The sequence below is a fragment of the Stegostoma tigrinum genome, chromosome 4, assembly GCF_030684315.1.
Source record: "Stegostoma tigrinum isolate sSteTig4 chromosome 4, sSteTig4.hap1, whole genome shotgun sequence".
NCBI lineage: Eukaryota > Metazoa > Chordata > Chondrichthyes > Orectolobiformes > Stegostomatidae > Stegostoma > Stegostoma tigrinum.
Window position 1 is genome coordinate 82,165,388 of NC_081357.1, and position 15,066 is coordinate 82,180,453.

At 45.8% G+C, this 15,066-nt stretch overlaps 1 protein-coding gene across 4 annotated transcripts in view; it reads right to left on the reverse strand.

The window, feature by feature from the left end:
* The window catches only part of LOC125452394 (regulating synaptic membrane exocytosis protein 1-like), a 596,477-nt gene that overhangs the window by 471,858 nt on the left and 109,553 nt on the right, over window positions 1-15,066 (reverse strand). For 2 of the 4 annotated variants that reach the window (XM_059645490.1, XM_059645489.1), the window contains one exon: window positions 9,887-9,970. The exons of the other annotated variants lie outside the window; for them this stretch is intronic. In XM_059645490.1, the coding sequence (XP_059501473.1) occupies window positions 9,887-9,970 (84 nt within the window). The remainder of the gene's footprint in view (window positions 1-9,886; window positions 9,971-15,066) is intronic. 4 annotated transcript variants of the gene reach the window in all.

Consider the following 15,066-nt stretch of genomic DNA (forward strand, 5'->3'; position numbering starts at 1 on the left):
GACACTACTTTGATTGGGACAACACATCCATCCTAGGACAAGCCAAACAGAGACATGCACGAGAATTCCTAGAAGCATGGCATTCCAACCGGAATTCCATCAACAAACACATTGACTTGGAGCCAATCTACCATCCCCTGAGAAAAAGAACAGAAAATGACATCACCAACCCAAGGAAACCTAACCAGATACATAGAAAGCGGGACATAACACCAGCGCTTCGTCGGAGGCTCACTGATGATGTTACCTAGAATGGTGACGAAACGTCTGAAAACTAACCTTCCAGCTCAGCGAGCAAACTCACATCCAGAACCTCAACCTGAGCTACAAATCTTCTCAAAACTCGCTAGGTAAGGATGTGTCAGACATCCTTTTCATTCTGAGAGCAGGCTTTGAGGGAGCTGGATCAGTGTCAATGTCTCTCCACATGTAAATAAAGGATGACTTGGCGACGGCACACAGGTCTCAGCAGAGTTATTTCAGCCTGCAATTAAAATTGGCAACATGTAAGAGCCAGAATTAGAAAATGACAGTGAGATTGAAGGGTTGTAGAGCTAAAAGGGGACGACAGTGACAGAGAGAGGTCAATTTACAGAAGGATTTTAAAATACAAGGGTCATCAAAGGAGGAGCCAACGATGGTCAGCAAAGGTGAAGGTGGTTTGACAGGTGAAGGAGCTATCAAGAATCATAGAAATACACAACATGGAAAGAGTCCATTCAGTCCATTATGTCTGACAGGATGACAACAGCCATCTAACCCAATTCCACTTTCTCAGCAAAGGGGGATCAAGAAACCGATAAGGAAAGAAAGAATGGGGAGAAAGACCATAAAAACTCCTGTTGGAATGTAAAAAGAAACATTTGGCTCAAATGATCATGAATCTATTACTGCAGAGCGAGGGGAATAGAAAAATAGCATCAAAAATGATCAAAGAAAGAGTAGGGCCGATCAGGGATAGCATAGGGAACTTGTGTGTGGAGCCTGAGGAGGTAGGGGAAGCCCTAAATGAGTTTTTTGCTTCTGTCTTTACGAAAGAAATGAACTTTGTAGTGAATGAAACCTTTGAAGAGCAGGAGTGCATGCTGGAATGGATAGAGATAGAGGAAGCTGACGTGCTGAAAATTTTGTCAAACATTAAGATTGACAAGTCGCCAGACCCGGACCAGATTTGTCCTCGGCTGCTTTGGGAAGCGAGAAATGCAACTGCTTCGCCACTTGCGAAGATCTTTGCATCCTCGCTCTCCACTGGAGTCGTACCTGAGGACTGGAGAGAGGCAAATGTAATTCCTTTCTTCAAGAAAGGAAATAGGGAAATCCCCGGCAATTATCGACCGGTAAGTCTCACGTCTGTCGTCTGCAAGGTGTTGGAAAGGATTCTGAGGGATAAGATTTATGACCATCTGGAAGAGCATGGCTTGATCAAATACAGTCAACACGGCTTTGTGAGGGGTAGGTCATGCCTTACAAACCTTATCGAGTTTTTTGAGGATGTGACTAGAAAAGTTGATGAGGGTCGAGCTGTGGATGTGGTGTATATGGACTTCAGTAAGGCATTTGATAAGGTTCCCCATGGTAGGCTCATTCAGAAGGTCAGGAGGAATGGGATACAGGGGAACTTAGCTGCTTGGATACAGAATTGGCTGGCCAACAGAAGACAGCGAGTGGTAGTAGAAGGAAAATATTCTGCCTGGAAGTCAGTGGTGAGTGGGGTTCCACAGGGCTCTGTCCTTGGGCCTCTACTGTTTGTAATTTTTATTAATGACTTGGATGAGGGGATCGAAGGATGGGTCAGCAAGTTTGCAGACGACACAAAGGTCGGAGGTGTCGTTGACAGTGTAGAGGGCTGTTGTAGGCTGCAGCGGGACATTGACAGGATGCAGAGATGGGCTGAGAGGTGGCAGATGGAGTTCAACCTGGATAAATGCGAGGTGATGCATTTTGGAAGGTCGAACTTGAAAGCTGAGTACAGGATTAAGGATAGGATTCTTGGCAGCGTGGAGGAACAGAGGGATCTTGGTGTGCAGATACATAGATCCCTTAAAATGGCCACCCAAGTGGACAGGGTTGTTAAGAAAGCATATGGTGTTTTGGCTTTCATTAACAGGGGGATTGAGTTTAAGAGTCGTGAGATCTTGTTGCAGCTCTATAAAACTTTGGTTAGACCGCACTTGGAATACTGCGTCCAGTTCTGGGCGCCCTATTATAGGAAAGATGTGGATGCTTTGGAGAGGGTTCAGAGGAGGTTTACCAGGATGCTGCCTGGACTGGAGGGCTTATCTTATGAAGAGAGGTTGACTGAGCTCGGTCTCTTTTCATTGGAGAAAAGGAGGAGGAGAGGGGACCTAATTGAGGTATACAAGATAATGAGAGGCATAGACAGAGTTGATAGCCAGAGACTATTTCCCAGGGCAGAAATGGCTAGCACGAGGGGTCATAGTTTTAAGCTGGTTGGTGGAAAGTATAGAGGGGATGTCAGAGGCAGGTTCTTTACGCAGAGAGTTGTGAGAGCATGGAATGCGTTGCCAGCAGCAGTTGTGGAAGCAAGGTCATTGGGGTCATTTAAGAGACTGCTGGACATTTATATGGTCACAGAAATTTGAGGGTGCATACATGAGGATCAATGGTCGGCACATCATTGTGGGCTGAAGGGCCTGTTCTGTGCTGTACTGTTCTATGTTCTATGTTCTATGTTCTAAGTATCTTCTCAGGGAAAACACACAAGAAATCTCCCAGAATTAGAGATCCAAGTAATTTTCCAAAATTTGCAGATAGAATTATTACTTTGTACATTTTCACTGAGAAGAAACAAAAAATCTTCCAGAATTAAAGAGCATTATTCCAAAACTGGCGGATGATACAAATCTAAGTGGGAATGTGTTTTGTCAGGAGGATATAAAGTGGCTTCAACAGCATTTGGATGGGCTTTATGAAGTGTAAGGACATGGCAGACAGGGGACAGCATGGTGGCCCAGTGGTTAGCACTGTTGCCTCACAGCGCCAGGGACCCGAGTTCTTCCCACCCCGGGTCGACTGTCTGTGTGGACATTCTCCCTGTGTCTGCGTGATTTTCCTCCGGGTGCTTCAGTTTCCTCCCACAGTCTAAAGATGTGCAGGCTAGGTAGATTGGCCATGCTAAAGTGCCTGGAGTGTTCGGGGATGTGTAGATTATTGGGGGTGGGGGTGCGTCTGGGTGGAATCCTCTGAGGGTTAATGTGGACTTGTTAGGCCAAAGGGCCTGCTTCCACATTGTAGGGATTCTATGAAAGATGGAATATGGTGTGGAAAATATACGGCAGGAGGAACAGATTTGCAAAGTATTATTTATTTTTAATTTTTTTATCAATCTATCTTTCTAATCAACCTGTTCAGAGATGTTACTGCACACCTCTGGAGCAAGCGGGACTTCAACCTAGACCTCCCTCACGGCACGGGCAGAGACACTATCACTGTGCCACAAAATGGTCCTCATTCAGTTCATATCATACAGCGCAGAAATAGACCCTTCAGCCAAATCATCCATGATGACCAAATATCCTAAAATGAACTATCCCATTTGCCTGCATTTGGTCCACATCCCACTAATCCTTCTATAATTACCTCTGGCAGCTCATTCCATTTGTGCACCAGACTCTATGAAAAAACTGCCACTTGGGTCGCTCTTAAATCTTTCCCCTCTCACCTATGCCATCTAGTTCTGGACTCCCCTACCCTATGAAAAGACCTATTCCTATTATCCGTGCCCCTCATGACTTTATAAATCTCTTTTAGGTCACCCTCAGCCTCCGACGCTCCAGGGTAAGAAGTCCCAGTTTATCCAGCTGCTCCTTATAACTTAAACCCTCAGCCCCACAACGTCCTTGTAAATTTTTTCCACATACTTTCTAAGTTTAAGAATATAATTCCTGTAGCAAGGCGACCAGAATTGTACTCGGTATCCTCAAGTGGCCTCACCAATATCTCGTACAGCTGCAACCTGATGTCCCAACTCCCATACTCAGTGCTCTGATCAGTGAAGTATGCCAAATGCCTTCTTCACCATCCTATCTGTGACGCCACTTTCAAGGAAGTGTGAACTTGCAGCCATAGGTCCCTCATTTCAACAACATGCCCCTACCATTAACTGTCCAAGTCCTGACCTAGTTTGCCTTACCCAAGTGCAGTACCTCGCATTTATCTAAATAAAACTTTACTTGCCACTTCTCAGTTCATAGTCTATCTGATCGAGACCTTATTGTACTCTTACATAATCTTTTTTAAGGTCCACTATGCCACCAATTTTAGTGTCTTCCACAGAGTTACTAACCATACTTCCTACATTCTTATCCAAAACGTTGATATAAATGACAAACTACAGTGGACCCAGAAGTTCGAACTTCAAACCAGCATCTACAGGAAAACAACACATACGGACTAAATACTGAACTACAGGAGCAACCATCCCAACACCCACACACGAAGCCGCATTAGAACATTATTCCAACGAGCCACCACACACTGCAGCACAGAGGAACTACGCAGAGCAGAGGAAAATCACCTATACAGCGTATTCAAAAAGAATGGGTACCCTATGAACACAGTCCGCCGATTCCTCAGCAATACACCCAAACAAACAGACAAAACGGGCTCAGAAACCATAACCACTCTCCCCTACATCAAAAACATTTCCGAAATGACTGCCAGACTACTCGCACCTCTTGGCATCAGGGTAGCCCACAAACCCACCAACACACTAAAACAGCAGCTAATGAACTTAAAAGACCCTATACAGACAACAAATAAAACGAACGTCATCTACAAAATACCTTGCAAGAACTGTGACAAACACTACATTGGACAAACTGGCTGAAAGCTAGCCACCAGGATACATGAACATCAACCGGCCACAAAACAACATGACCCACTATCACTAGTATCCTTACATACAGATGAGGAAGGACACCACTTTGATTGGGACAACACATCCATCCTAGGACAAGCCAAACAGAGACACGCACAAGAATTCCTGGAAGCATGGCATTCCAACCGGAACTCCATCAACAAACACATTGATTTGGAGCCAATCTACCATCCCCTGAGAAAAAGAACAGGAAATGAGATCACCAACGCAGGAAATGACATCACCAACCCAAGGAAACCTAACCAGATAAATAGAAAGCGGGACATAACACCAGCGCTTCGTCGGAGGCTCACTGATGATGTTACCTAGTCTGGTGACGAAACGTCTGAAAACTAACCTTCCAGCTCAGCGAGCAAACTCACATCCAGAACCTCAACCTGAGCTACAAATCTTCTCAAAACTCGCTTCTTCCAAAAGTGCCTATGTCTTGATCCCCAGTATCTTCTCCAAGTGCCTCCCCACCACAGACGTCAGGCTCACCAGCCTATAATTTCCTTGATTATCCCTCCTTCCTTTCTTAACCTAGGGAACAACACTGACTAATCCCCAATCATCTGGAACTTCACCGGTGGTCAAAGAGGATATGAAGATATCTCCAAGGTTTTGGAGTAGATCTGTAGCTCGGGTTGTGGGTGTTGAGATTGGTTGGCTTGACAAGCTGGTATATGTTTTTCAGACATTTAGTTACCATGCTTGGTAACATCCTCAGCGCAGCCTCTGATAAACTGTCGGTGTGTTTTCCCACGTAGTTTTAAACTCTGGGTCCTTGAGCTGGATTGCCTCACTTCCAGTCTTCCTTCATAGTGGAATGTATATGGGGTTGAGTTCAATGTGCTTATTAATAGCATGCTTTGTAGAGAGCCATGTTTCCAGGAATTCTCATGCTTGTCTCTGCCTAGCTTGTCCCAGGATCTTGGTGTTGTCCCAGTCAAAGTCTAAATTCTCCTTGACCATGTGGATTGAGATGAATGAGTACTGGTCGTGTCTTTGACCAATACTCACTCATCTCAATCCACATGGACAAGGAGAACCACTCCTTCAATTGGGACAACACCAAGATCCTAGGACAGCTGCGCTGAGATTGTTACTAGGCATGGTAATGAAACATCTGCAAAACATAAACCAGCTCAGCGAGCCAACCAATCTCAATGAAGATATCTGCTAACGCCCTAGCTATTTCTTCCCTTGCCTTTCACAATAACCTGGAATAGATCCCATCTGGTCCCAGGGACTTGTCTACCTAAATGAAATTTAGGAAACCAAAACTTCCTCTTTCAACGTACTGACATTCTCTAGCGTATTCACATACTTATCCTGACCTTTTCCTTGGTGAAGACCAATACACAGTACTCATCCCCCAATTCCTGTGGCTATACATATAACTTCTCTCCTTTGTCCTTGAGAGGATCTATTCCTTTCCTTGCTACTTGGGATTCTCCTTGACCCTGGTTGCTAAGGACATGTCATAGCCCCTTTAAGCCTTCCTAATTCTACAATTAATTTCCCTCCTACATTCTCCATATCCTCAATGGCTTTTTGATTTGTAGCTGCCTAGACCTATCGTATGCTTCATTTTTCCTTTTGACTAAACTTACAAATTCCCTTGTCATCTATGGTTTCTGAATCCTGCCATTCTTATCCTTCAGTTTTTCAGGGACATGCACATCCTCCGCTTTAATCAACTGGCCTTTAAAAGCTTCCCACATGCCTGATGTAGATTAGTCTTCAAATAATTGCTCCCAATCCACATTCCCAGTTCCTGTCTGAACCCGTTGCCCAACTAAAGACATTTCATGGCCCGTTTTAGCCTTCCTAATTCTGCATTGCTCCCAGTTGTTGTCTAATTTGGATGCAATTGGCCCTTGCCCAATTAAACACCCTCACCCGAGGGCCTCTCTTGTCCTTGTCCATGTCTACTCAAAATCTTATGGAATTGTGGTCACTGAGTCCAAAATGCTCTCCTACTGAAATACTGGTCACCTGTCCTCACTCATCCCCTAATATCGCGTTTAATATGGTCTCCTCTCTGCTTGAATTTTCAACATACTGTCTCAAAAAGCCCTCCTTGACAAATCTAACAAATTGCTCTCAATCCGAGCTCCTGGTTCTAAGAGAGTCCCAGTCAATAAGACAAAAGTTGAAGTCACCCACCATAAACATCCTTGCTTTTCTCACACCTTTCCAGTACCTGACTACATAGCTGTTCCTCTGTCTCAAATGGACTGTTAGGAGGTCTATCAAAACTGCCAACACTGTGATTTCACCCTTCCTATTCCTGATCTCCGGCCATAGTGCCTCACTGCAAGATCTCTCCGATGTGTCCTCCCTCAACATAACTGTGATGTGATCCATAATTAGCAATGCAACACTTTCCACCCCTTTTGTTTCCCTTTCTGTCCCATTTAAAACAGCGACATCCTGGCATGTTAAGTTGCCAGTCCTGCCCCTCCTTTAACCATGTCTCCATCATGGCAATGACATAGAACAGTACAGCACAGTACAGGCCCTTCGGCCCATGATGTTGTGCCAACCTATTAACCTACTAAGATCAATCTACTCTGCACACCCAATGTTTAACCATCTTCCATGTGCCTATCCAAGAGTCGCTTAAAAATCTCTAAAGTATCTGACTCCACTACCACTGCCGGCAGCGCTTTCCACATGCCCACTACTCTCTGTGTACAGAGCCTACCTCTGACATCTCTTCTATCCCTTCTTCCAATCACCTTAAAATTGTGCTCCCTCATAATAGTCATTTCCACCCGAGGAAAAAGTCTTTCGCTATCCACTCTATCTATGCCTCTCATCATCTTGTACACCTCTATCAATTCACCTCTCATCCTTCTTTGCTCCAATGAGAAAAGCCCCAGCTTCCTCAACATTTCCTCATAAGACCTGCCCTCCAGTCCAGGCAGCATCCTGGTAAATCTCTTCTGCACCCTCTCTAAAGCTTCCACATCCTCCCTATAATGAGGCAACCAGAACTGAACACAATATTCCAAGTGTGGTCTAACCAGGGTTTTATAGAGCTGCAACATAACCTTGCAGCTCTTAAATTCAATTCCCCTGCCAATGAAAGCCAACACACCATATTCCTTCTTTACAACCCTATCAACTTGAGTAGCAAATTTGAGGGATCTATGGATGTGGACTCCAAGATCCCTCTGTTCCTCCACACTACCAAGAATCCTGCCATTAACCCTGTATTCTGCATTCAAATTTGACCTTCCAAAATGAATCACTTCACACTTTTCCGGGTTGAATTCCATCTGCCACTTCTTTGCCCAGCTTTGCATCCTCTCAATGAGAGGAACAGCCTTCCATACTATTCACAACTCCACCAACCTTCATGTCAATCAGCAAATTTACTAACCCACTCTTTTACTTCCTCATCCAAGTCATTTATGAAGATCACAAACAGCAGAGATCCCAGAACAGATCCCTGCAGAAAACCACTGGTCACCAAGCTCCAAGCTGAATACTTTCCATCTGCTACCACCCTCTGTCTTCTAGTAGACAGCCAATTTTATATCCAGACAGCCAAATTTCCCTGAATCCCATGCCTTCCTACTTTCTGAATGAGCCTACCATGGGGAACCTTATCAAATGCCTTGTTAAAATCCACATACACCATATCCACTGCTGTACCTTCAATGATGTGTTTTGTCACAACCTCAAATAATTCAAAAAGTCTTGTGAGGCATGACCTGCCCCTCATAAAGCCATGTTGACTATTTCTAATCAAACTATATTTTTCCAAATACTCATAAATACTATCTCTCAGAATTCTCTCCAGTAATTAGCCCACCACAGAAGAAAGACTAACTGGTTTGTAATTTCCAGGATTATCCCCATTCCCTTCTTTGAACAACGGAATAACATTTTCAACCCTCCAATCATCTGGTACTACTCCAGAGGACAGTGAGGATGCAAATATCTTCGCCAAACATGCAGCGATTTCTTCCCTCGCATCCCATAGAAACATTGGGAATATCCACTCTGGCCCAGGGGACTTATCTATCCTCACATTTTTCAAAATTTCTAGCATATTCTCCCTCCTAACATCAACCTGTTCGAGCATATCAGCCTGTTTCATGTCGTCATCACGAAAGTCAAGGCCTCTCTCGCTGGTGAATATCATCACAATTCCATACAGTAATCCATGCTCTTAGTTTATCTATCTTACCTGCTATGCTTTTCGCAATGAAGTAAATGCACTCCAGACCTCCAGCCCATCTGAGGCCCGTGACTTCCCTCTGCCTGCTCTTACTCTGCGCTATGCATATCGCAGTTTCTCTTCTGTCCCCAGTCCCTGCACTTACTGGCTTTTTGTTCCAGTCCCCACCCTTCCTGCCACTCAGACAGTTGTGAATCATAGAATCCCTACAGTGTGGAAACCGACCATTCAGCCCAACAAGTCCACACTGCCCCTCGAAACAGCATCCCACCTAGACCCATTCCCCGACCCTGTCATTCAGCATTTCCCATGTCTAATCCACCTAACTTACATACGCCTGGACACTATGGGCAATTTAGCATAGTCATCCACCTAACCTGCATATCTTTGGACTGTGGGAAGAAACCGGAGCACCCGGAGGAAACCCACGTAGACATGGGGAGGATGACAAAACTCCACACTGACAGTCACCCAAGGATGGAATCGAGCACTAGTCCCTGGCACTGTGTGGCTGCAGTGCTAGCCAATGAGCCACCATGCTGTACCATGGTCTCTTAGTTTAACAGTGTCCCATGTGGGATCAAATCAAGAGCCTTGCTGAAGTCCAAGTAGGCTACATCAAATGTATCGCACCGTATCTGCACACCCAGTCATCACTTCAAACAATTCAATCAAGCTGATCAGACAAGACCACCCTTCAAGAAAACCATACTCTGCGTTCTTGATTAATTACTGCCTCACCAAATGCAAATTAATTCTATCCCTCAGAATTGCTTCCAAAAGTTTGCCACCACCAAGGTTAGACTGACCGGTCTGTAGTTTCCTGGTTTTCCTTGCTCAGTTCTTGAATAACGGTACCATATTGGCTGTCCTCCAGTTCTCCAGCACCTCTCCTGTAGCCACAGAGAAATTGAAAATATTTGTAAGTGCCCATGCTATTTCCTCCCATGCCTCACTCAACGTCCTGGCATTCTTTTCATCCAGCTCTGGAGACTGATCTAATTTTAAACCTGCTAAACCATTCAGAACCCTGTGTATGCTAATTTCTTAAATTGTATCACAGAACTTCTCCCATATTGTCCCTCTCACTAGTGAACACCAACCTAAAATATTTATTTAGAAACCTTCCTACAGCCTTTGGCTCCATGCCCAAATGACTGCTGCAGTCCTAATGGGCCCTACTCTTTCCCTGATATCCTTTCACCCTTAATATACCTGAGAAACAACTTACTCTTGGTTTGACCACATCTAGAGTACTCAATGTAGTTTTGAATCATAGAATCCCTACATTATCGAGGCAGACCATTCAACCCATCAAGTCTACACTGACCCTCCAAACATCAACCAGCAAGGCCCACCCCCCGCTACCTGTAACCCTGCACTTATGACGGCTAACCCACATATCCTACACATCCTTTGATTGTGGGAGGAAACTGAAGCACCCGGAGGAACCCACACAGATGAGTGGAATATGTGCACATTCCACACAGTCACCCAATGGTGGAATTGAACCTGGGACCCCATCAGCACTGCTAACCACTGAGCCACCGTGCCTTTATGGTCTCCTGATCTCTGGAAATATATTCATGTCATAGAGTGCATGCAATGAAGATTGTCCAGATTTGTTTCTGGGATGGCAAAACTGTCCTACAATGAGGCCCTGAGCAAACTGGCCTTGTATTCTCTAGATATTCGAAGAATAAGAAGTCATTGAAATTTACAAAATATTTCACAGTATAGGCAGGGTAGATGCAGCTGAGGTATCTCCCCTGACTGGGGAGTCTAACAATTAGAGTGAAACCTAAGATAGGGAAATTCTTTATTCAAAGGGTGGTAAATCTTCTGGAATTCTACACAGACCAGTGGAAGCTCAGTCTCTGATTATGTTTATGGTAGAGATTGATTTTGGGCAGCCATGATCATACTTAATGACGGTGAAGGCTTGATAGGCTGAATGACCTACACTTGGCCCTATGTTTCAGATCTTGATCTGTAGCCTTGTAGGTTCAAGTATTTCAAGTGCATATCTGATTTTTTTTGTGTGTGGTAAGGTTTTCTGCTTTTGCCACCCTTTTAGGCTGTGAGTTCCAGATCCAACTACTCTTTGGGTAACACATTCCTCCGGAATTCCCTCTGAACTTCCAATTTCTTAACTAATCTGCACCCCTAATTATGGGTCCCATGACCAAAGAGAATACAGCCTTCCTGCCCATTGTACCAGAATCTGTCATAATTTTATACACTTCAATTAGGCCTCACTTCAGCCTCCTCTAGAAAGCAATTAGCACCCATTCAATCCTTCTTCATAACTAAAATCCTCCAAACTCGACAACATTCTTGTAAATCTTCTCAAATGCAATCAGCTCCTTCCTACAGCACGGTGACCAAAACTACACACAGGACTCCAATTCTCATCAAATTGAAGATTTATTCAGTTCCAGCTGCCGGCTGTTGCACTCAATACCTCTGCTAATAAAATAGTCAGTATCCTGTTTACATTCTTAGCCACTTTCCCTCCCTATTCAGCCATTTTCAGGGATCCACAGGTACAAACATCAAAACACTTCTGTTCCTAAACACCTCAAACTTTTCTAATAGCCAGTGTAGTCAGTTCCCAAACGCTCTACTTCACACTTTTCCAGAGTGACTCCATTCTCCAATGTTTCATCCACCTGACTAGTCCATTGATAGCTTCCTGCTGTTTTACAGCTTTATCATTATCAGCAACATAGTCAAAATTTGCATTGTATTCAAACATCTTAAGTAAGTAGATAATAAAATGTGAGGCTGGATGAACACAGCAGGCCAAGCAGCATCTCAGGAGCACAAAAGCTGACGTTTCAGGCCTAGACCCTTCATCAGAGAGGGGGATGGGGTGAGGGTTTTGGAATAAATAGGGAGAGAGGGGGAGGCGGACCGAAGATGGAGATAAAAGGAGAGGAGAGTATAGGTGGGGAGGTAGGGAGGGGATAGGTCAGTCCAGGAAAGAAGGACAGGTCAAGGAGGTGGGATGAGGTTAGTAGGTAGGAGATGGAGGTGCGGCTTGGGATGGGAGGAAGGTATGGGTGAGAGGAAGAACAGGTTATGGAGGTAGAGACAGGTTGGACTGGTGTTGGGATGCAGTGGGTGGAGGGGAAGAGCTGGGCTGGTTGTGTGGTGCAGTGGGGGGAGGGGACGAACTGGGCTGGTTTTGGGATGCGGTGGGGGAAGGGGAGATTTTGAAGCTGGTGAAGTCCACATTGATACCATCGGGCTGCAGGGTTTCCAAGCGGAATATGAGTTGCTGTTCCTGCAACCTTCGGGTGGCATCATTGTGGCACTGCAGGAGGCCCATGATGGACATGTCATCTAAAGAATGGGAGGGGGAGTGGAAATGGTTTGCGACTAGGAGGTGCAGTTGTTTATTGTGAAAAGAGCGGCGGTGTTCTGCAAAGCGGTCCCCAAGCCTCCGCTTGGTTTCCCCAATGTAGAGGAAGCCACATCGGGTACAGTGGATGCAGTATACCACATTGGCAGATGTGCAGGTGAACCTCTGCTTAATATGGAAAGTCATCTTGGGGCCTGGGATAGGGGTGAGGGAGGAGATATGGGGGCAAGTGTAGCATTTCCTGCGGTTGCAGGGGAAGGTGCCGGGTGTGGTGGGGTTGGAGGGCAGTGTGGAGCGAACAAGGGAGTCACGGACAGAGTGGTCTCTCCGGAAAGCAGACAAGGGTGGGGATGGAAAAATGTCTTGGGTGGTGGGGTCGGATTGTAGATGGCGGAAGTGTCGGAGGTTGATGCGTTGTATCCGGAGGTTGGTGGGGTGATGTGTGAGAACGAGGGGGATCCTCTTTGGGCAGTTGTGGCGGGAGCGGGGTGCGAGGGATGTGTTGCGGGAAATGCGGGAGACGCAGTCAAGGGCGTTCTCGACCACTGTGGGGGCAAAGTTGCGGTCCTTGAAGAACTTGGACATCTGGGATGTGCGGGAGTGGAATGCCTCATCGTGGGAGCAGATGCGGCAGAGGCGGAGGAATTGGGAATAGGGGATGAAATTTTTGAAGGAGGGTGGGTGGGAGGAGGTGTTCTTGCCCCCACACCTCCTCCCTCACCCCTATCCCAGGCCCCAAGATGACTTTCCACATTAAGCAGAGGTTCACCTGCACATCTGCCTTATGTGGTATACTGCATCCACTGTACCCGGTGTGGCTTCCTCTACATTGGGGAACCCAAGCCGAGGTTTGGGGACTGCTTTGCAGAACACCTCCGCTCAGTTCGCAATAAACAACTGCATCTCCCAGTCGCAAACCATTTCCACTCCCCCTCCCATTCTTTAGATGACTTGTCCATCATGGGCCTCCTGCAGTGCCACAATGATGCCACCCGAAGGTTGCAGGAACAGCAACTCATACTCTGCTTGGGAACCCTGCAGCCCGATGGTATCAATGTGGACTTCACCAGCTTCAAAATCTCCCCTTCCCCCACCGCATCCCAAAACCAGCCCAGTTCGTCCCCTCCCCCCACTGCACCACACAACCAGCCCAGCTCCTCCCCTCCACCCACTGCATCCCAACACCAGTCCAACCTGTCTCTACCTCCCTAACCTGTTCTTCCTCTCACCCATACCTTTCTCCCACCCCAAGCCGCACCTCCATCTCCTACCTACTAACCTCATCCCACCTCCTTGACCTGTCTTTCTTCCCTGGACTGACCTATCCCCTCCCTACCTCCCCACCTATACTCTCCTCTCCACCTATCTTCTTTTCTCTCCATCTTCGGTCCGCCTCCCCCTCTCTCCCTATTTATTCCAGAACCCTCACCCCATCCCCCTCTCTGATGAAGGGTCTAGGCCCGAAACGTCAGCTTTTGTGCTCCTGACATGCTGCTTGGCCTGCTGTGTTCATCCAGCCTCACATTTTATAATCTTGGATTCTCCAGCATCTGCAGTTCCCATTATCACTGATACCCTTCTCCTCTGCATTCAAGTGCTAATCATTGATATAACCCACCATCAACCAGGGATCTAGTACTGAACCCCGTGCTAATAATCCTTCACTTTCAACAGACCTCCTTAAAAAAATCATACTACACACAAACATTCCTGAGCAAATCCTTACCAACTGTGATTAATTTCTGTCTTTCTAAATTAAGATTTATCATTTGCTCAGATTTTTCTCCAACAATTTTCCCAACAGCAAGGTTTAAGTTTCTTGTTCTTTCATTTCTCAACCTATCCTCTTTTTTAACCAATGGTACCACACTAGCTGTTCTCTGGTCATCTGGCACCTCATGCGAGGCCAGAGAAGCATCCACAGTTTCTTCCTTCAACATCCTGAAATATATTTCATCCGGCACTAGCAGTATATTCACTTTCAAAGGTGTGAAACCCTTCAAGACCTCCTGTCTCATTGTTACTATCATTCAATATTTCACATTCTTCTTCCCTAATTGTAATGTCAGTGCTGTCTCTATGTTTTGTGGAAACATATTTAAATTATTTGTTATAAGCTCTGCTCAACCTCTGCCTCCACGCAAAAGTTATGGTCTTTAATAGCAACCCTTCTGATGAATACCAGGCCTGAAACGTTAACTCTGATTTCTCTCAGGGCGGCACAGTGGCTCAGTGGTTAGCACTGCAGCCTCACAGTGCCAGGGACCCAGGTTCAATTCCAGCCTCAGGACATTGCACATTCTCCCCATGTCTGCGTGGGTTTCCTCCGGGCGCTCTGGTTTCCTCCCAAAGTCCAAAGATGTGCAGGCTAGGTGAATCGGCCATGCTAAATTGCCCGTAGTGCTCAGGGGTGTGTGGGTTATAGGGGGAATGGGTTTGGGTGGGATGCTCCAAAGGACGGTGTGGACTTGTTGGGCCAAAGAGCCTGTTTCCACACTGTAGGGAATCTAATTTCCTCAGATGCTGCCAGACCCGAAATTTTCCAGCAATTTCTGTTTTTGTTTCTGATTTCCAGCATCCACAGACCTTTATTTTAATGAAAGGTTTGCTGTAGTTTCATGA